The following is a 23,777-nucleotide window of genomic DNA, read 5'->3' on the forward strand; positions in this document are numbered from 1 at the left end:
AAATAAGTATTTGAACACCTACCAACCAGCAAGAATTCTGCCTCACACAGACCTGTTAATTTTTCTTTAAGAAGCCCTCTTATTCTGCACTCTTTACCTGTATTAACTGCACCTGTTTGAACTTGTTACCTGTATAAAAGACACCTGTTCACACACTCAATCAATCACACTCCAACCTGTCCACCATAGCCAAGACCAAAGAGCTGTCTAAGGACACCAGGGACAAAACTGTAGACCTGCACAAGGCTGGGATGGACTACAGGACAACAGGCAAGCAGCTTGGTAGAAGACAACAACGGTTATGATTATTTATTAGAAAGTGGAAGAAACACAAGATGACTGTCAGTCTCCCTCGGTCTGGGATTCCATGCAAGATCTCACTTTGTGAGTAAGGGTGATTCTGAGAAAGCTCAGAACTACACAGGAGGACCTGGTCAATGACCTGAAGAGAGCTGGGACCACAGTTACAAAGATTACATTAGTAACACATGATGCTGTCATGGTTTAAAATCCTGCAGGGCAGCAAGGTCCCCCTGCTCAAGCCAGCACATGTCCAGGCCCATTTGAAGTTCACCAGTGACCATCTGGATGATCCAGAGGAGACATGGAAGAAGGTCATGTGGTCAGATGAGACCAGAATATACCTTTTTAGAATCAACTCTACTTACCATGTTTAGAGGATGAGAACAACCCCAAGAAAACCATCCCAACCGTGAAGCATGGGGGTGGAAACATCATACTCTGGGGGTGCGCTTCTGCAAAGGGGACAACTGCACCATATTGAAGGGAGGATGGATGGGGTCATGTATTGTGAGATTTTGGCAAACAACCTCCTTCCCTCAGTAAGAGCATTGAAGATGGGTCATGGCTGGGTCTTCCAGCATGACAATGACCCCAAACACAGCCAAGGCAACTAAGAAGGGGCTCCGTAAGAAGCATGTCAAGGTCCTGGAGTGGCCTGGCCAGTCTCCAGACCTGAACTCAATAGAAAATCTTTGGAGGGAGCTAAAACTCCAAACCTGAAAGATCTAGAGAAGATCTGTATGGAGGAGTGGACCAAAATCCCTGCTGCAGTGTGTGCAAACCTGGTGAAAAACTACAGGAAATGTTTGACCTCTGTAATTGCAAACAAAGGCTACTTTACCAAATATTAACATTGATTTTCACAGGTGTTCAAATACTTATATGCAGCAGTAACACACAAATAAATTATTAAAAAAAACATACATTGTGATTTCCGGATTTTTTTAGATCATGTCTCTCACAGTGGACATGCACCTAAGATGAAAATTTCAGACCCCTCCATGATTTCTAAGTGGGAGAATGTGCAAAACCGCAGGGTGTTCAAATACTTATTTTCCTCACTGTATATCCAGCAACCAATTAATGTACCTCATGCTGCCTTCACTCAGATTGTCAGTAGCCATTTTGCTTACCACAGCATTTGCATAAAATAGACTTCCTGTCTATTTGGCCCCGGCTAGCTGGTGACATAGTGACTTGTTTCTTGTTGCTGTAAAACGCCCACTCTGACTGAAAATAAATCTCAGCTAGTCACTTTACCTCTGTCTCTTGGAGCTAATGTGACTCAGTAGTGATGGGGGTCCCAGCCATGCCTGACAGCACTGAAAACAATCCCATCAAAGCACCTTCTGGTGGACAAACTATGTAATGACACAACTTCCAACAGAAAGTGTTTCTTCTTCTTTTGCATTGTGTATTTGGTATTTTTCATGTATTCAAAATAACGCAGACACAGAAACACTCGGAAAAATCTCCCATTAGCTGATACTGTCAACTGACCGATACATCATCTGGGCTGGTGGACCTGGGACAAAGCAGGTTTACTGTTTTGTTCAAGGCAGCCTGAAGCACATACCCGGAATCAAACCTGTCTCTCTCTGCACTGGAAGACCAGCTCCGATGCCACACAATGAAAGGCTTTACCAGAATAAAAAAAAGTATTTGGACTAATGCTGCGTTTCATTGCACATCAGAAGACAATAACTCCAAGTTGGTCTTTCTGAATTTTGATTTAAATGTGTTCCATAGTATCGCCTCAGAAACAAAAACAAGGCTGGCTGATATCAAGCTCCTTTCCGCAATATTTTCATACACCATCTTTGACGGAGATGGCCATGACTGTTACCTATTAAAAGCAATACCAAGATCCACAACGCAAATCAGCACCCATCAGATAAATTTACTGGACATACAGTTAAAAAAAAAAGTAATTTTGCACTGCCATATTGTTGTGATGTTACACTGCAAAATTTGGTCTACATGGATTTTCCCAGAGTTTCCAACTTGGAATTCTGACATGAATAATCTATTGAATAGTTCCAGTGTACTTTTCCAAGGAGGAGTTCACCCTCGAGTACAATAGAACACAGCGTACCTCTGAATAAGATGGAAGATTTATTCCATTCCTTCCACACTCTCTATACCCCCTTACTGCATTTAAGGGTGACGGGGGGGGTTGGGGGTGCAACCTATCCCAGCAGTCACAGGGCAGGAGGCTGGGTACAGCCTGGACAGGACACAAGTCTACTGCAAGGCTGTAAGGTTAATTGTAAGATGTTAAATCATAAACGGCTACGCGTATGAAAAACGGTAAAAATTCCATGAAATGCAAACGTCACCTTTTGAAGTACCGTCATTTCACACTGCACTGTTTGAATGTGACTTTTGGCTTAGTTTCCATAATTTCAGGTCAGGTCAGGGATGACACACTGGCACATCCACCACACTATGGAATCGCCTCAAGTCCCAGATGACAACCAGGACCCGTGGTTCCATGAGGAGCGATTTGAAAATGTTTGTAAAAATATCAGTAACATTCATGCATCAGTAACTTTGGATCCGTGTTGCGTGTTTACTAAAGGAGAGACTACAAGGCACACCCCTGACAGACAGGTTTTTTTTTTATATGTCTATAAACATATATGTACAGTATTTGGATAAAGCCAAGCGGACGATTGTTTCAGCAGCTGATGTCGGAATTTCCATTCAGCATAGAGACATTTTGGAGGTGATGGACAGCGTCTGCTATGGTGAAGAAGACCATGTTGCTCCTTCCATCATCACTACCTTTCTTATCAGGGTAGTACCCACCTCTTTCCAAAGTATCCAGTACTGAGGTATTACACTGAGCCAGGACAACCTTCACCCCAAGTTCTCCACAATCTTTGCAGACCTCTTTCAGAGCATTGACTCCAGCGGTATCGAGAAACAAAATGCCGCTGCAGTCGATAACCAGGTTGCGTAAACTGCAGGAAGATTTCTCATGGATCATTAAAGTCACAGCAGGGCCTGCTTCCGTTTCATCTTCCTTCTGCTCCAACGTCACATTTGTAAACTCCACTGCCTCTTCCCGCTGTTGTTGGCTGTTCTTCCTCTTCTGTTCTTTCTTGCGCCGTGATTTTTCTTTCACGGGGTCGACCCCTGCAGTCCGGTACAGAGACTTTTTGAACAAACTCTGGTTTGCATAGTAGATTGGAGCGTTGTATCGGAACACGGCCACTCCGGGAAGCGTTTGAAGACCATGGTAAGAGGACAGATCTTCATAGTGCTCCCTGTTTGGAGCCTGGCCCAGTTCCAGGACGTGGGCTTTCTGGGTTCGCCCCAGCACACAGAATGCTGACACTAAAACCCCCACAAGGAGCCCAAGTTCAGTGTTGATAAATGCAGAGGTTGCCATGGTGATCAGCCAGATGGATGCATCTATGCGGTTCACCCGCCACATAGATGGAATGTCGGTGAACTTTCGCAAAGCACTGCGTAGGTTGGCCAAGATGATGACGGCTAACACACATCTACGAAGGAAAAACGAGAAAAAGATCAAGTTTTAGTGTCTTATTACACCTCTAGACATTCATACCAGATCTGAAAGCATGCACTGGTGCCAGCGTGCCAACACATGCTACGCTACAAAAACATCAGTAATTTATGGATGGTATCCGCCCAGGCAGACAATCGGTCTGACCCGTTTGGCTGGTGAAGGTGCAATACCTCATTTTCCACATGGCATTGAAAAGAAGTGAGACTTTGGGGTTGATGTATCATATACGTATGTAGAATTTTTTTTTTTTGTCAATTTTTTTTGTTGACACTGTTTCTTGATGTTGTGATAGTGGCTTTCTTTGAGAGTTAGTCAAAAATTTATAATCCAGCCAATTGTATAGTGACATTCCAGGTTGCCACCTACAGCCAGGTAGGGGTTAATGAAGGATTGCACAGGGGTCAACATTTAAAAATGCTTCAATCATATTGAAACATATACCACGTTATTTGTCGCATCATGCAGATTCCAAAAAGGTATAGTTTGGACCATCTATGGAGTTATGGTGTAGAAAAACAGCAAAAATGGTGACAAAGGTCAACTTCCATATCAGGATCAAAAGTTAAATTTGCTTCAATTTTGGTAAAAAGTGATGCAAATTAATGTGTGATCTAATAGCATTCTAGAAAGGAAAGGTTTGTACCATCCATCATGCTTAGTTACCACCTTATACGTCATAGAAACCAGTGGAGGTCAACCTTTTTTGACCGTTACTTTGGAGACCAAACACTCAACACTGTCAAAGTCATTCCATTCCAAAGTCCTGTGTGTTATCTTCACTGACCCCTACCTGACTATAGCTGCCACCCGGGGATGACCGCCACACGTTTGTGTTAAGGCTTGAATGTAAATGTCGGTTGGTTCCCTTAACCTCTTAAACCCTAGAGTCCCCAAATTTGGGGACTTGCCCTGTTTTGAAACATTTGAACACTCAAAACTAACCAATGCTGACAACAACATACACTTATTATACAACCCATGGCAAAAATTATGGAATCACCGGCCTCGGAGGATGTTCATTCAGTTGTTTAATTTTGTAGAAAAAAAAAGCAGATCACAGACATGACACAAAACTAAAGTCATTTCAAATGGCAACTTCTGGCTTTAAGAAACACTATAGAAATGCAGGAAAAGAAAATTGTGGCAGACAGTAACGGTTAGCTTTTTAGACCAAGCAGAGGAAAAAAATATGGAATCACTCATTCTAAGGAAAAAATTATGGAATCATGAAAAACAAAAAGAACGCTCCAACACATCACTAGTATTTTGTTGCCCACCTCTGGCTTTTATAACAGCTGGCAGTCTCTGAATGCATGGACTTAATGATGACAAACAGTACTCTTCATCAATCTGGCTGCCAACTTTCTCTGATTGCTGTTGCCAGATCAGCTTTGCAGGTTGGAGCCCTTGTCATGGACGCATTTTCTTCAACTTCCACCAAAGATTTTCATTGGATTAAAATCCGGACTATTTACAGGCCATGACATTGACCCTATGTGTCTTTTTGCAAGGATGTTTTCATAGTTGTGCTCTATGGCAAGATGCATTATCCATCTGAAAAATGATTTCATCATCCCCAAACAACCTTTCAATTGATTGGATAAGAAAAGTGTCCAAAATATCAACGTAAACTTGTGCAGTTATTGATGATGTAATGACAGCCATCTCCCCAGTGCCTTTACCTGACATGCAGCCCCATATCATCATGACTGTGGAAATTTACATGTTTCTCTTCAGGCAGTCATCTTATAAATCTCACTAGAACGGCACCAAACAAAGTTCCAGCATCATCACCTTGCCCAATGCACATTCGAGATTCATCACTGAATATGACTTTCATCCAGTCATCTGCAGGTCCAAGATTGCTTTCCTTAGCCCATTGTAACCTTGTTTTTTCTGTTTAGGTGTTAATGATGGCTTTTGTTTAGCTTTTCTGGTATGTAAATCCCATTTCCTTTAGGCGGATTCTTACAGTTCGGTCACAGACATTGACTCCAGTTTCCTCCGTATTCGTTCCTCATTTGTTTTGTTGTGCATTTTCGATTTTTGAGACATATTGCTTTAAGTTTTATGTCTTGATGCTTTGATGTCTTCCTTGGTCTACCAGTATGTTGCCTTTAACAACCTTCCCATTTTGTATTTGGTCCAGAGTTTAGACACAGCTGACTGTGAACAACCAACATCTTTTGCAACACTGCATGATGATTTACCCTCTTTAAGAGTTTGATAATCCTCTCCTTTGTTTCAATTGACATCTCGTCGTGTTGGAGCCATGATTCATGTCAGTCCACTTGGTGCAGAACAGCTCTCCAAGGTGTGATCACTCCTTTCTAGATGCAGACTAACAAGCAGATCTGATTTGATGCAGGTGTTAGTTTTGGGGATGAAAATTTACAGGGTGATTCCATAATTTTTTTCCTCAGAATTGAGTGAGTCCATATTTTTTTTCCCTCTGCTTGGTCTAAAAAAGTAACCATTACTGACTGCCACAATTTTTTTCTTGATTCTTATAGTGTTTCTTAAAGCCAGAAAGTTGCCATTGAAATGACTTTATTTGTGTCATGTCTGTGATCTGCTTTTTTCTACAAAAATTAAACAACTGAATGAACATCCTCCGAGGCCGGTGATTCCATAATATATTGCCATGGGTTGTATATAATACACACACACACACACACATACACATATATAAACAGTCCCTTCAAAGCCAAAAGTATTTTGACAGTCTGACAATCCACATTTCAGGCGTGGCCTGTTTTGTCATTATGGCAAAGGAAGCTATTATTAAACCCTTTGAACTAAAGCTGAAAAATCAACATTTTAATCATATCTTGACTGCCATTTCAGTTCCATTGTGGTGGTGCACAGAGATAAAACACTTATGGACCTAACCTGTTTAAAGTTCACAACATCTCACATTTCCTCCTGAGGTGATCAAGAATGGAGCCACTCAGTTAGTTTACTGATTTTATATATATATATATATATATATATATATATATATATATATAGTATATATAGTATATATATATTATATAGTATATATATAGATATATATATATATATATATATATAAACAAACTGAAAAAAAACATGATCATACCAAATTCCAAGCTGGTAAAAGAATGAATTTGGATGAAACCCAACTCAGGTCTGAGAATCTTATCCCAGTACAAGGAACGGTAATGTTTTCTTTATTGCAACACTCACATACAACTATTAGTTACACAGTTGTGATGTAATAACTCGAACTAGTAATGTGAGTTCAAAGTGAAAATGTTTAAATAATAATGAAAATACCCTCAAAAAGCTGGTTTACGTCATGGCCCATTTCAATAACCAGTGATCATTCCAATAAAAAGTTTTAGTTTTTCATGGCAACCAAACCCGCCGATTTCAGTGACCAGACCAATTTCCAAAAGGAGGGAGGAGCTAATCAGTGATGTCACACTCTGACGTGAGTGGTAAGAGTGAAACCTGCAGATTCTACATCTTGTAATAGAATGGAGGGTCTTCACACACACACACTGAACAAAAAACCAAACAAAGGAATCCCCCCGCCGAACAACAACCCAACTTATCTCTGTAATAATTCTGTTTGTTTTTTACACTTACTTTTGCAGGGAATAGAAGAGAGGTGCAATAACCAACAGCACCAGCAGCAGACAGAGCAGTGATGAGTCCAGATATCTGAGTCTGGCAGCCTGTCGATTCCTTCACGAGGGTTTTGGTCAATGCAGCACTGGTGGTGAAGCAGTGGAAGAAAGAAGGCAAGATATTGCAGAAGCCAATGGCGTACATCTCCTGGTTGGCATCCACCAAGTAGCCGTGCTTCTTGGCAAACATCTCTGACAGTGAAACAGTGATGGCAAACCCAACAATGGCAATGGAGAAGGCGTCAACAGCCACATTGGGGATCAGAGACCATAAGGGTGCTTGGGGTGGCAGGAAACCTGTTGGGATGTCACCGGCCACATCGGACCCATAGACAGTATTAAACTGACCAAAGTGAGAAGCCAGCGTGGCGGCAATTACGACAAAGAGCTCAAAAGGAATTGGAGCCTAGAGGGGGAAAGGAGAGAAGATAAATTTAGCCTAAAATTCTATGCTGACAGAACAGTAAGTCAAGCGTTATTTTAATTAATAGGGCTGCTTTCTTAATTTTTCAAATTGGTTGTAGCACTTAGAGCATAGCATTGCAGAATTGTAATGGATATGCTTTGACATTAGCATCACTGCTAACCAATGAAGGGGCACCACAGCGGCATGGGGTGTGCAACCAGTACTTCTGAGTGCCGGTCCCAAGCCTAGAAAAAATGAGAGGGTTACGTCAGGAAGGGTATCTGGTGTAAAACAAGCCATAATTAAAGATGCAGAGTACAAATCAAATTTCCATACCGGCAAAGCTGAAGTGGCAAAAGCTAAAGGAAAAAGCATACAGCAAGCTGTACAAGAAGTTGAATAGTAAAAACCTGATGCTTACACTTCATGCAATAGTGAAAATGACCATGCACCGATTGGCCAGTCAAAGGAACAGAGCTGGAAGGATTGCAGCAGGTTAGGGTGGTAAAAGATGCAGATGGTAACATGCTGACAAGGGAGGACAGTGTGTTGAGAAGGTGGAGGGAATATTTTGAGGAGCTGATGAACGAAGAAAATCAGAGGGTATTGCAAGGATTAGTAAGAATGACGTGAGGGCAGCTGAAGAGGATGAAGAGTGGAAAGGCAGTTGGTCCAGATGACATTCCAGTGGAAGCATGGAAATGCCTTGGAGAGATGGCAGTTGTCTTGGAAAGTGAGAGGATGCCTGAGGAGTGGAGATGAAGTGTGCTGGTTCCTGTTTTTAACAACAAGGGTGACATGCAGAACTGCAGCAACTACAGAGGCATAAAGTTGATCAGTCACAGCATGAAATTATGGGGAAGAGTAGAAGCTGGGCTTTGAAAACAGGTGAAGATTTTTAAGCAGTAATATGGTTTCATGCTGAGAAAAAGCACTCCAAATGCAATGTTTGCTGTGAGAATACTGATGGAGAAATACAGAGAAGGCCAGACAGAGTTAAACTGTGTGTTTGTGGATTTAGAGAAAGCTGGTAACAGGGTGCCAAGAGAGGAGTTGTGGTATTGTATGAGGAAGTCTGGAGTGGCAGAGAAGTATGTGAGGGTCATGCAGAACATGTACAAGAATAGTGTGACAGCGGTGAGATGCGCAGTAGGAATGACAGACTCATTCAAGGTGGAGGTGGGATCACACCAAGGATCAGCTCTGAGTCCTTTCTTGTTCACAATATCATGACAGGTTGACAGATGAGATTAGACAGGATCTTCATGGACTATGATGTTTGCAGATGATATTGCGATTCTGTAGTGAGCGTAGAGAACAAGTTGAGTCTAGCCTGGAAAGGTGAGATATGCTCTGAGAGCAGAAGGAGCAGACTGAGTGTATGTGGTGGAATGAGAGGGAGCCCAGTGGAATAGTTGTGATTACAAGAGTAAGAAGTGTGAAAAGTAGATGATTCAAATATTTAGGGGTCAGTATCCAAGTAATGGAGATATGTGGTAGAGTGGTGAAGAAATGTAGCAGAGTGATCTGTGACCAAGAATATCAGCAAGAGTGAAAGGAAAAGACAGTAGTGAGACCAGTACAGTAGTGTTCAAACAATAGTAGTGCTATGTGACAAAAAGATTAATCCATGTTTTGAGTATATTTCTTATTGTTACATGGGAAAACAAGGTACCAGTATCCAGAAAGTTGTCTTATCAATCGGCTAGAAAATATGTTTAATTCATGTGCCCAGGATGGAGTGAGGTGGATCACAGAGGCATGTTTTGCTGGTGCCTCCCTCACCATCATTTGATCTAGAGCTTCCCATAGCTATTTTAGGCACGACCAGAGTAAAAGTGTTTCTCGACTTTGTCCTTGTACTCTATTTTTGCTTTTTCAGCTCTTAATTCACAGCTCTTCTCTTCTTAGTTTCCATTAACAAAAGCAATTTTTTCTGATTTAATGCAATCCTTTAAATCACTGGTTAACATGGGATGTGAATCGTACAACAACTCACGATTCCATTCGATGCAGCTTCTTGGGTGATGATTCGATTCAGAATCAATTTCGATTGAAAGAGCTCTGAGAATAGGTTATATTACATAAAAAATGTTTAACAAAAATGCAGCTTTACAAGGTTAGTCAAGTGATTCTAGATGTAAAGTTACTATCTGCTTTGCTCGTTCAGAGTTGGCTGGCAGTTTTAACGAAGCGCTGGTCAGTAGTCGGCAGAGACCGCTGCTTCGCTTCTTTAAGCTAAGGGTGTATGGCGTAGGCATGTGGGCTAGCGGATTTGAAGTGTTTCCAAAGTACTTGACTTTCATTTGCAGATTTTGGCACACTGGCATAAGTCATGTCAAGCTCCTCTTATGAAGCAAATAATAAAATCCAAAATGCGCTCAAACATTTGCTTCAGCAAAGACGGTCTGGGCTGAATTAGCTCTTCATCCGCCATGCTAAGGCTGCAGCTCACGAATGTTTGAAGCACATCGGACCTTCCCCTCGCCGGGACGCTGTGCTACGGCGGGCCGTTGCCTGACAAACAGTACAGCACGCAGCAAGTAAGAAAAATCATTTAAAAAAATGGCTTTTAAAAATCGATTCTTGGACTTTTGGATCGATTCAGAATCGTAATAAATAAGAATCGCGATCTGGATGTGAATCCGATTTTTTCCGGCACCCCTACTGGTTCCCATAACTTATTTGGAAAAATTCTGTTTTTTGCACAAATGATGTTACTTTCACGAACATTAAACCAATTCAATTTTCAATTAAATTTCAATTTAGTTTCAGCAACAGAGTTGCCTCAAGGCGCTTCACACAAGTAAGTTCTAACCTTACGAACCCCAGAGCAACAGTGGTAAGAAAAACTCCCTCTTAGAAGAAACCTCAAGCAAACAGACTATGCTTGGGCCATGAATACAGACACAAATACAGAACAATTCACTAAGACAAATGTACAGGAAAAGCTTTGGTGCAAGGACAGGAGGGTCTCCAGCACAACTACCACACATCTCTGAGGAAGCCGCACCTTAGAACAGAGAAAAACAGAATCAAGCTTCAGAAAGACAAGAAATACAGTATAATTTGTCAGCATTAAACAACAAGAAAACAGGAAATACTAAGGTGATCGCCGGCCACTAGCCCTAAGCTTCACTAAAAGACCCAGAATTTAGATAAACTTGAGGGCTGCGACCCGCTCCATTTCCTAATAAAATGAATTAAGAGTGAAAAGCGTAGAGATGATGACTATGCCAGTATGCTAGCCATACGAAGGGAAAATAAATGTGTCTTAAGTCTGGACTTGAAAGGTCTCTACAGAATCTGACTGTTTTATTGATGCAGGGAGATCATTCCAGCAGAACAGGGGCACGATAAGAAAAAGCTCTGTGACCCGCAGACTTCTTATTCACCCTAGGGACACAAAGTAGTCCTGCACCCTGAGACGCAAAGCCCGGGCCGGTACATAAGGTTTAATTAGGTCAGCAATTTATAGACTAGTAGCAAACCTTAAAATCTGATCTCACTGGGACAGGAAGCCAGTGAAGGGATGCCAAATGAGTGTAATGTGGTTGAACTTTCTGCTTCGTGTCAAAAGTCTGGCAGCAGCATTCTGAACCAATTGGAGAGCCCTAATGGTGGACTGTGGTAAAACCAGAAAATAGAACACTGCAGTAATCCATCTAGAAAAGATAAAAGATTGATCAGGGTCTCAGCATCACCATAGACAGGATGGAATGAATCTTCACTATATTTTGCAGGTGGAAGAAGCAGTCCTTGTAATATTTCTAATGTGGAGGCCAAAGGACAACGTAGGATCAAATTACCCCAAGGTTCCTCATTTTGTCCGTGTGAAGTATGACACACGAGCCTAGGCTAAGCATTAACTGGTCAAATTGATGCCGATGTCTCACTGGACCAAGAACCATCATTTCAGTCTCATCAGAGATTAAAAGTAGAGAGTAAAGTAGATTAAAAGTGTATAACTGAGTATCATCAGCATAGCAGTGAACCCCAAAGCACCGCAATATGTGCCCAAGGGGTGCTATATAAAGGGAGAAAAGCAGGGGGCCTAAGACGGACCCCTGTGGAACCCCAAATTTCATGTCACTAAGGTTAGAGGTAGTGTTACTGTACAAAACACAAAAAAACGACTGGTCAAGTATGACGTCAACCATGCAAGGACACTCCTAGTAATCCCAAAATGATTTTCCAGCCTATCAAGTAGAATATGATGATCCACAGTATCAAATGCAGCACTGAGATCTAACAGCACCAGAACCGTAGTGGTGTCCAAATTCATTACAAGCAGAAGATCATTCACCACTTTAGTGAGAGCCATCTCTGTGGAATGATATTTTCTAAAAGCAGACTGCAGTGGCTCAAAGAGATTATTCTCAGTAAGATATTCTACGAGCTGCCGTGAAACCACTTTTTCCAGAATTTTAGAGAAAAATGATAGATTTGATACCGGCCGATAGTTTGTCAATACACTAGGGTCAAGATTAGGTTTCTTAAGTAATGGTTTAATCACTGCAGATTTGAAACATTTAGGAATAGATCCAGAAGTTAAAGAAAGATTAATAATTTCCAGCACAGACCAAAAACCCAATCAAACATCTAATCTCCACAAAATTCCAATTTACAGCTCGTACCTAAACATAGTGAACCTGACTAAATCTGTAAGTTACCTTCAGCTTGGCTTTGAAGCGATTGTTGATCTCCTTGGTAGGCACCAGTACCAACAAACACACCAAACTGGTCACCAGGTCACATACGTTAGTCTTCTTCAGGTTGTAGAACAGGCTGTACCAAGTCTTAAACAGCGTGAACCAACCCTGCGGCCTGGGGATCTTCAGGCCCAGCAAGTACTTGACCTGTGATGTGAGGATGGTCAAGGAGGCTCCTGTAGCAAATCCACTGAGAAGAGAGTCAGAGAGGTAGACAGAAACAAAGCCTACCTGGAAAATACCCATCAGCACCTATGAGAAGACAAAGAAGCAGTGGGAGAAAAGGGATAAGGGGCAAGAAAATATTAAGACTCTATGACTTCTGAAAACTAGCTGAAGACCAAAGGGGGAAAAAAATCCACAAAGGACTTCTGAATAAAAGTCTTCTTTGTCTCAAATATGACTGTACCATTCACGAGGTCAATGGACAGGGGTACTCGTATTAAAGATGCCAGTATCTATGTAGAAAACAAGCATTCAAGTCTTGATAATGGGACCCTAACCAATGATCTGAGATAACTGGGTGTGTTTGGTAACCAGTCACTTCAGAGAATCCTTAAGTACCACAGGAATTACTTTTGTCAAATTAGTGATTACTTAGGAACACAGGATAGGGCTAGACCGATTATCAGCCCAGCCAATTATGGGTCAATAATCGGCCAATGGGATAATCGGTCTATCTCTAGACAACATGAGGTATGACACAAGTGTGTGCTTCCCTCGGCTTTATTCAGCACATGGGCGCCTCAGTACTGAAGAGGACCATAACAACTGGAAAAGGCCAAGGGGATGCCCATCTATCATTGTTCTGTGGGAGTCAGTAGGATAGTTCAGAGAGGTAGGAATGCACTAGTCATCTGCCTGGGTGATTGCTAATGGAGACAGAGGGTGGTTATGCCATGTGGTGGATGCATGTTCCCAGACCTGACCAGAATGTGAGCATGTGAGGTTTGTAACAGTTCAATTCAATGTTTATGTGCAGCACTAAATCACAAATTCGACCCCAGGGTGCGACATACGAGCGAGGTTTCAACCCAACCCAGCACGTGGGGTGGCATGCACATTGGTGACCGTAGTAAGCGTAGTAACCGTTACAAACCTCACATGCTCACATTCTAGTAAGGAAAATTCCCTCAGGCATGTTTTTGTTCATAGGAAGAAACCTCAAGCAGACCAGACTCAGTGGGGTGGTCATGCTGACAAATCCAATAAGCGAAGACAGAACTGTCCATCCATATACTGCCAAAGAAAACGAGGAGGCAAAGGCCAGAATACAATGATTTGCAAATCCTCTTCAACCTATATTCAATTGAATACACCACAAAGACAAGATATTTAATGTTCAAACTGACAGACTTTTTTGTTTTTGTGCAAATATTTGCTCATTTTGAAATGAATGCCTGCAAAACACGTTTCAAAAAAGTTGAGACAAAAGACTGGGAAAGTTGATGAATGCTCAAAGAACACCTTTTTGGAACATTCCACAGGTGAACAGGTTAATTGAAAACAGGTGAGTGTCATGATTTGGTATAAAAGGAGCATCCCCAAAAGGCTCAGCTGTTCACAAGCAAAGATAGGCCGAGGATCACCACTTTGTGAACAAAAAAAAAATAGTCCAACAGTTTAATGTTTCTCAATGACCAATTACAAGGAATTCAGGAATTCCATCATCTACAGTCCATAATAGAATCAGAAGATTCAGAGAATCTGGAGAACTTTCTACACGTAAGTGGCAATTGGCCGAAAACCAACAGTGAATGCCCGTGACCTTTGATCCCTCAGGTGGCAATGCATTAAAAACTGACATCATTGTGCAAAGGATCGTACCATATGGGCTCAGGAACACTTAAGAAAACATCTGTGAGTTAACACAGTTCGTCGCTACATCAACAAGTGGGAACAAGTTAAAACTATACCACGTAAAGCAAAAGCAATACATCAACAACAACCAGAAACACCGCTGCCTTCTCTGGGCCCGAGCTCATTTGAAATGGACAGACGCAAAGTGGAAAAGTGTGGTGTGGTCTGATGAGTCCACATTTCAAATTGTTTTTGGAAATCTTTGACGTCGTGTCCTCCGGACAAAAGAGGACAGAGACCATCCAAATTGTTACCAGTGCAAAGTTCAAAGAGCCAGTATCTGTGATGGTATGGGGGTGTGTTAGTGCCCATGACATGGGCAACTTACACATCTGTGATGGCACCATCAATGCTGAAAGGTACATCCAGGTTTTGGAGCTACCATCCGAGCAACATCTTTTTCAGGGACGTCCCTGCTTATTTCAGCAAGACAACGGCAAACCACATTCTGCACATGTTACAACAGCGTGGCTTCGTAATAAAGAGTGCGGGTACTAGACTGGCCTGCCTGCAGTCCAGACCTGTTGCCCATTGAAAATGTGTGGCGCATTATGAAGCGCAAAATACGACAACGGAGACCCCAGACTGTTGAACAACTGAAGTCGTACATCAAACAAGAATTCCACCTACAAAGCTTCAACAATTAGTGTTCTCAGTTGCCAAACGCTTATTCAGTGTTGTTAGAAGGAAAGGTGATGTAACACAGTGGTAAACATACCACTGTCCCAGTTTTTTTGAAACGTGTCGCAGGTATCCATTTCAAAATGAGCAAATATTTGCACAAAACAATAAAGTTTATCAGTTTGAACATTAAATATCTTGTCTTTATCCGGGGTCCTTTGCTAAGGGCTATCCAGTCCCTGTACGACCGCAGCAGGAGCTTGGTTCGCATTGCCGGTAGTAAGTCAAACCTGTTTCCAGTGCACGTTGGCCTCCGCCATGGCTGCCCTTTGTCACCGGTTCTGTTCATTATTTTTATGGACAGAATTTCTAGGCGCAGCCAGGGTGTAGAGGGGGTCTTTGGGAACCACAGAATCTCGTCTCTGCTGTTTGCGGACGATGTGGTTCTGTTGGCTTCGTCAAATCAGGACCTTCAGCGTGCACTGGGGCGGTTTGCAGCCAAGTGTGGGGCGTCCGGGATGAAAATCAGCACCTCCAAATCCGAGGCCATGGTTCTCGACCGGAAAAAGGTGCTTTACCCTCTTCAGGTCGGTGGAGTGTCCTTGCCTCAAGTGGAGCAGTTTAAGTATCTCGGGGTCTTGTTCACGAGTGAGGGACGGATGGAGCGTGAGATCGATAGACGGATCGGTGCAGCGTCTGCAGTGATGCGGTCGCTGTATTGGACCGTCATGGTGAAGAGAAAGTTGAGTAGGGGGGCAAAGCTCTCGATTTACCGATCGATCTACGTTCCGATCCTCACCTATGGTCATGAGATTTGGCTCATGACCGAAAGAACGAGATCGCGGGTACAAGCGGCCGAGATGAGTTTCCTCCGCAGGGTGGCTGGGCACTCCCTTAGAGATAGGGTGAGGAGCTCGGTCACTCGGGAGGAGCTCGGAGTCGAGCCGCTGCTCCTCCACGTCAAAAGGAGTCAGTTGAGGTGGCTCGGGCATCTTTTCCGGATGCCCCCTGGACACCTCGCTGGAGAGGTGTTCCGGGCACGTCCCATTGGGAGGAGGCCCCGGGGAAGACCCAGGACACGCTGGAAGGATTACATCTCTCGGCTGGCTTGGGAACGCCTTGGGGTTCCCCCAGAGGAGCTGGGGGAGGTGTGTGGGGATCGGGAGGCCTGGGCGGATTTGCTTGAGCTGCTGCCCCCGTGACCCGACTCCGGATAAAGCAGAAGAAAATGGATGGATATCTTGTCTTTGTGGTGTATTCAATTGATTATAGGTTGAAGAGGATTTGCAAATCATTGTTGTATTCTGTTTTTATTTAAATTTTACACAACATCCCAACTTCATTGGAATTGGGGTTATAGTTTCTTTCATGAAAAAGGAAAAAAGTCTCAAATTTGATTTTCGTCAGAATGGGCATTCTTCACATTTGAATTTTGATTTGCTTTTGAGACAATGAAGACATAAGTCCCATGCAAACCTTGAGGCCCATCTGGCCAGGGCCTATACCCAGATAAATCACCACAAAACATAGGAGATTCTACAACTCCCCTTGGACATGACACAATACCATCAGCGATTACGTCTCCATCCCCATCCAAAGCTGGTCCAGGACTGGGACAATGGCGGTTCAGAGTCTTGTCCAAGGACACATGCAAGGGTAGATTCAGATTCAGTCTCTTGAGTGGAAAGCCAACCACTGAAATACACTCAACAAAAATATAAACACAACACTTTTGGTTTTGCTCCCATTTTGTATGAGATGAACTCAAAGATCTAAAACTTTTTCCACATACACAATATCACCATTTCCCTCAAATATTGTTCACAAACCAGTCTAAATCTGTGATAGTGAGCACTTCTTTGCTGTGATAATCCATCCCACCTCACAGGTGTGCCATATCAAGATGCTGATTAGACACCATGATTAGTGCACAGGTGTGCCTTAGACTGCCCACAATAGAAGGCCACTCTGAAAGGTGCAGTTTTATCACACAGCACAATGCCACAGATGTCGCAAGATTTGAGGGAGCGTGCAATTGGCATGCTGACAGCAGGAATGTCAACCAGAGCTGTTGCCCGTGTATTGAATGTTCATTTCTCTACCATAAGCCATCTCCAAAGGCGTTTCAGAGAATTTGGCAGTACATCCAACCAGCCTCACAACTGCAGACCACGTGTAACCACACCAGTCCAGGACTTCCACATCCAGTATGTTCACCTCCAAGATCGTCTGAGACCAGCCACTCGGACAGCTGCTGAAACAATTGGTTTGCATAACCAAAGAATTTCTGCACAAACTGTCAGAAACCGTCTCAGGGAAGCTCATCTGCATGCTCGTCCTCCTCATCGGGGTCTCGACCTGACTCCAGTTCGTCTTCGTAACCGACTTGAGTGGGCAAATGCTCACATCCGCTGGCGTTTGGCACGTTGGAGAGGTGTTCTCTTCACGGATGAATCCCCGTTCACACTGTCCAGGGCAGATGGCAGACAGCGTGTGTGGCGTTGTGTGGGTGAGCGGTTTTCTGATGTCAATGTTGTGGATCGAGTGGCCCATGGTGGCGGTGGGGTTATGGTATGGGCAGGCGTCTGTTATGGATGAAGAACACAGGTGCATTTTATTGATGGCATTTTGAATGCACAGAGATACCGTGACGAGATCCTGAGGCCCATTGCTGTGCCATACATCCAAGAACAACACCTCATGTTGCAGCAGGATAATGCACGGCCCCATGTTGCAAGGATCTGTACACAATTCTTGGAAGCTGAAAATGTCCCAGTTCTTGCATGGCCGGCATACTCACCGGACATGTCACCCATTGAGGATGTTTGGGATGCTCTGGACCGGCGTATACGACAGCGTGTACCAGTTCCTGCCAATATCCAGCAACTTCGCACAGCCATTGAAGAGGAGTGGACCAACATTCCACAGGCCACAATTGACAACCTGATCAACTCTATGCGAAGGAGATGTGTTGCACTGCATGAGGTAAATGGTGGTCACACCAGATACTGACTGGTATCCCCCCCCCCCAAATAAAACAAAACTGCACCTTTCAGAGTGGCCTTTTATTGTGGGTAGTCTAAGGCACAACTGTGCACTAATCATGGTGTCTAATTAGCATCTTGATATGGCACACCTGTGAGGTGTGATGGATTATCTCAGCAAAGGAGAAGTGCTCACTATCACAGATTTAGACTGGTTTGTGAACAATATTTGAGGGAAATGGTGATATTGTGTATGTGGAAAAAGTTTTAGATCTTTGAGTTCATCTCATACAAAATGGGAGCAAAACCAAAAGTGTTGTGTTTATATTTTTGTTGAGTGTAGCTGGTCTGACAGAATGAATTAAAAATATATACAGTGTGGGCCAATAAAATGTTACCACTTTTTGATCATACACAAGTTTTTGAAATGAGAACTTATTCAAAAATTTTATTTATAGACTTGTAACAGAAGCATCAAATTAACATTTGATACCAAAGGTTTCCCACTTTGTCTATCATTTTCCACAGAGTTCAATCATTGATGACATGTTCAATCCACGCTCCTCTTCTTTGGATTACAGCTGCAACACACACATTGTCATGACATTGCCACACATCTCAAGAGGGATTCTCCGAATTTCTTTTTCATTTTCAGGAATATTAAATCTTTGTTATTTTGGAAATTGTACAAATTTAAAAAAGTGGGAACATTTTATTGGCCCACCCTGTATATATTCTAGTCCACTGATCTTGTGCACAATTTTTTCATGATAGATTAAAAATTATGCAGCCTTGATTTAAAAAATAAATAAATTTAAAGACAGTGTGATGCCTTGGGATATTGTCTTTAAGGCCACATGTGGACCCTGGGCCATTTGAGATTGCTGGTAATTTTGGTAAATGAGAAATTTTCATCAATTATTAGACATTCAAGGCCACTGTTGACAATTATTTGAATTTAGTGTAGCAAAGATTAATTTATTTGTGGTTCACACACTGCAACTCACCAACTCCCCTGGCAGGGAAAGAAAAAGTCCATGTCTCACTGAGTGTTAGTGACTGTGGCACGCCTGAAGCCATGGAAACAACACAGGGATTTGTTGACACCAGTATCTCATGATTTGTATTAGTCCAGTGTTTGCCTTGGCCATGCCCACTTACCTGATAAATCCCAGACATAAAGGTAACTGTAGCGCCCACGGTGATCGCGTAGCAGCTCCTGTCGCATTCCATCCTGATGGTGCCATTCCCCTCGCCCGCCAATAGAATGGCACTGTTGTTACTATTACTACTGATGCTGCCGCCATCTGTCAGGTATGCCGCTAAGGTTAACTCTCGGTCAACAACCTGGCCGACCAGCAGGCACAGCACCCCGAAAATCCCAACCGAGATGTGCTTGGACGTGCCCAAAAGGGCGTAGATGATACAGGAGAAGAAGGACGTGTAGAGACCATATATGGGGTCCTGACTAGCCAGTAATGAATAAGCTATGGACTGTGGAACCAATAAGACACCGACTATCAGTCCTGACATGATGTCGCCGAGAATCCAGTCCCGGAGCCGGTAGCGCGGCAGCCATGCGAGAATAGGGACGAAACCCAGAATTTTGTTCTTTGCCTTCTGCGGTGTGCAAGAGCAGCATTTCTTCAGTCGACGTGACACAAGAGTTTGACATGTCTCTCGACCTTTGTCCTCAACTCTCTCCAGCATGAGGGGTTCCCACTGGTCAATCACAAATCCATCTTCTGCTGCCGTACAACGGTTGTCTTGAAGAGCCATGATGACTGAACCTCAATCTGCGATAAAGTGGAGACACAGACGGCAATCAAACACGAGCAAACAGACATTGGTGCCATATTTACATGCTGTCCTCTGGCTACCTTCAGCAGCCGTGTGACATTCTCAGGAAATTCTGAAGACATTACGTGACTCAGTGGCTGTGATGGGAGACACTGTGCATACAGTTTGTGTGTGCCACTTCACCCGTCATGGTAGGGCAAGTAGACAGCAGGTGCTTTTAACAGTTACACGCTAAATGCTGAAAACAAACTTTTATGGCCAAAATAGTATATGAGATTAAAAAAAAGTGACTACTGCTTTAATCATTTAAGTCTTTGGTAATGTGTTCCTTAGTATTCAAAGAAGGCTGCCATATTTGCTCCAGGGCGGGTTTGAGTCAGCAACTGAAATGAAACCTTCATCTTCAACAACAAAGGTACAGTATCACCTTCCACCTATCAGAAAACTGCAAGGTTGCAACTATAGTTGCCTTAAGAGACAGCTGCTATTATTACTACTACTACTAGAGTCTATCACTCCCAATTGTTTGCGTTTGTGTGTCATTTGACTTAATTCCGAGGTGCCATTTGGACAAGAGAGGGACAGACACACACACATTTATTTCTAGGGATGCGTATCGATAACCGGTTCTTTTCGGGTATCATTAAGGATTGATTTGATCCACCGACATCAATAGTCTTTTTGCTTAACAATTCCCTTATCGGCCCCTCAGAGCGGCCGTTGTTTTTGAGGACGTTTGTCGGGAAAATGATAATTTCTCTACGTTGATTACAGACCCTGCAGCAGTTCTAAAATCAACCGCTTCTGTAGTGCGAATCCACTTTGAAGCGTCAACCAATGAAGCAATGCTTCAATCCGCTGGCTTCTTGGTTCTCTGATTCACTGCTCTTCAGAAGCGGAAAGTCCACTTCTTTACCCCTCTCAAAGCCATTAAAATATGTCAACAGTGAGTCACTTTTGTGTGGATTAAAGTCACTAACTGGGACTCTTGTCTTATATATATATATACATATATATACATACATACATACATACATACATACATACACACACGGCGGTCTGTTAGAAAAGTATCAGACCTTTTTATTTTTTTCAAAAACTATATGGATTTGAATCACGTGCGATTACATCAGACAAGCTTGAACCCTCGTGGGCATGCGAGAGTTTTTTCACGCCTGTCGGTTACGTCATTCGCCTGTGGGCAGGCTTTGAGTGAGGAGTGGTCCACCCCTCCCGTCGGAATCTCTTTGTCTGAGAACTTCCTGAGAGACTGGCGCTTTGCTTGATCAAAAGTTTTTCAGAACCTGTGAGGCAGATCGAAGTGGACACCATTTGAGAAATTCAGCTGGTTTTCTGTGAAAATTTTAACGGCTGATGAGAGATTATAGACTGTTGCTGTCGCTTTAAGGACTGCCCATGGAGCGGGACGTCGCAACGCGCCGTGAGCCGCCGCTGTCTGCCTGTTTCGAGCTGAAAGCTTCCAAATTTAAGCCTCTGTTGACCCAGGACATCGTGACAGAACAGAGAACTTTCAGAAGAGGTCGGGATCAGCAGTTTATCCGGACATTGCACTGTTAAAGGAGATTTTATTAATGAAAGACGTGCGGACGTGTCCGCGCGTCGGGATGCAGCCGGCGCAGTGCGGCGGCACAGGAATAGAGTTTCAGAAGAAGTCGGTTTCAGCATTTTATCCGGATATTCCACTGTTAAAGGAGATTTAACAGTGAGACGTCCGCACGTCTTTCATTAAAAAAAATCTCCTTTAACAGTGGAATATCCGGATAAAATGCTGAAACCGACTTCTTCTGAAACTTCTCTGTTCTCTCACGATGTCCTGGATCAATAGAGCCTGAAATGTGGAGGTTTTCAGCTTGAAACAGGCTGACGACGGCGCCTGGGACCGCTGCGCAACGTCTCGCACCGTGGGAAGTCCTTAAAGCGACAGTATCACCTCAAAATCTCTCATCAGACGTTAAAATTTTCACCGAAAACCAGCTTAATTTTTCGAACCGTGTCCACTTCGATGTGTCTCACAGGTTTAGAAAAAATTTTGATCAAACAAAGCGCCAGTCTCTCAGCAACTTCTCAGACAAAGGAATTCCGACGAGGGGCTGGACGACTCCTCCCACAAGGAGTGCTCACAGGCGAATGACGTCACCGACAGGCATGGAAAAACTCACTCATGCGCATGAGGGTTCAAGCATGTCTGAAATCCATATAGTTTTTGAAAAAAATTAAAAGGACCTATACTTTATTGACAAACCACGTATACATACACACACACACACGAGGTCTGTTAGAAAAGTATCCGACCTTTTTATTTTTTGCAAAAACCATATGGATTTGAAACACGTGTTATTGCATCAGTCAAGCTTGAACCTTCGTGCGCATGCGTGAGTTTTTTCACGCCTGTCGGTTGCGTCATTCGCCTGTGAGCAGGCTTTGTGTGAGCAGTGGTCCACCCCTCTCATCGGATTTTTATTGCGAATAAATGTCTGAACGATTTGGAGCTTTGCTGCATCAAATTTTTCCAGAAACTGTGAGAGACCTTCAGGTGGACACCATTCGGAAAATTCAGATGGCTTTCAGGGACGATTTTATGGGGATTACACAGATTAAGGAGTGCTCCAGCCGGTTTAAAGACCGCCCACAGCGGCTGAGAGCGCGGCGCACTCCAAGCGGCGATCGACAGGGTGAAAACCCGCTGAAACAACCAGATCATTTCCAACGTGAAGGCTTTGTTGATCCGGGACGTCGTCTGACTTCCACAAAAATGGCAGAAGACGAAAGAGAAAGAGAAGCGGAGGGATGCGCCACGGAGCCGCGAATGGCACGGGACAAAAGCACCTCCGTGTTGGTCTCACAGGACAGCTTTCAGATGGCTTTCGGTGGCTTTTCAGTCATGTGACTATCTGAGAAATTGTGCATGAGCTGGACATGCCAGGACATGTCCCGTGAGGCTTCATCATGGCGTTGCTTTGCGCCATGCGGCTCGACCACGATGCACGGAATTCCTCCACTCCTCTTTCCATGACAAAAACTCCTGTAACAGTGGAATGTGCCGTTCATTTCCACACCGGACGCTGTGTTGATACGGGATGTTGTCTGACTTCCACAGGATTTGCGGAAGACGTGGACATCTGCACTTTTTCGGCACAATGAGACAAACGGAGGAATTCCGCACGTCGTGGTGGAGCCGCATGGTGCAAAGCAACGCAGTGATGAAGCCTCACAGGACATGTCCTGGCATGTCCAGCTCATGCACAATTTCTCAGATAGTCACATGACTGAAAAGCCACCGAAAGCCATCTGAAAGCTGTCCTGTGAGACCAACACAGAGGTGCTTTTGTCCCGTGCCATTCGCGGCTCCGTGGCGCATCCCTCAACTTCTCTTTCCATGAAAAAACTCCTTTAACAGTGGAATGTGCCGAAAAAGTCTTGATGTCCACGTCTTCTGCCATTTTTGTGGAAGTCAGACAACGTCCCGGATCAACATAGCCTTCACGTTGGAAATGATCTGGTTGTTTGAGCGGGGTTTCAGCCTGTCGATCGGCGCTCGGAGTGCGCTGCGCTCTCAGATGCCGTGGGCGGTCTTTAAACCAGCTGGAGCACTCCTTAATCTGTGTAATCCCCATAAAATCGTCCCTGAAAGCCATCTGAATTTTCCGAATGGTGTCCACCTGGAGATCTCTCACAGTTTCTGGAAAAATTTGATGCAGCAAAGCTCCAAATCGTTCAGACATTTATTCACAATAAAAATCCGACGCGAGGGGTGACCACTGCTCACACAAAGCCTGCTCACAGGCGAATAACGCAACAGACAGGCGTGAAAAAACTCATGCATGCGCACGAAGGTTCAAGCTTGGCTGATGCAATCACACGTGATTCAAATCCATA

General features: G+C 43.6%; 1 protein-coding gene across 1 annotated transcript in view; it reads right to left on the reverse strand.

Moving 5' to 3' along the window:
- Positions 1-1,281: 1,281 nt before the first annotated feature.
- Positions 1,282-23,777, reverse strand: part of slc26a2 (solute carrier family 26 member 2) — a 30,064-nt gene continuing 7,568 nt past the window's right edge. The window contains 5 exon segments of the mRNA XM_034182322.1: positions 1,282-3,815; positions 7,457-7,507; positions 7,509-7,903; positions 12,577-12,867; positions 19,242-19,876. Of these exon segments, the coding sequence (XP_034038213.1) occupies positions 2,984-3,815; positions 7,457-7,507; positions 7,509-7,903; positions 12,577-12,867; positions 19,242-19,859 (2,187 nt within the window). The 5' untranslated portion in view covers positions 19,860-19,876 and the 3' untranslated portion in view covers positions 1,282-2,983.

The sequence above is a fragment of the Thalassophryne amazonica genome, chromosome 11, assembly GCF_902500255.1.
Source record: "Thalassophryne amazonica chromosome 11, fThaAma1.1, whole genome shotgun sequence".
NCBI classification, from domain to species: Eukaryota; Metazoa; Chordata; class Actinopteri; order Batrachoidiformes; family Batrachoididae; genus Thalassophryne; species Thalassophryne amazonica.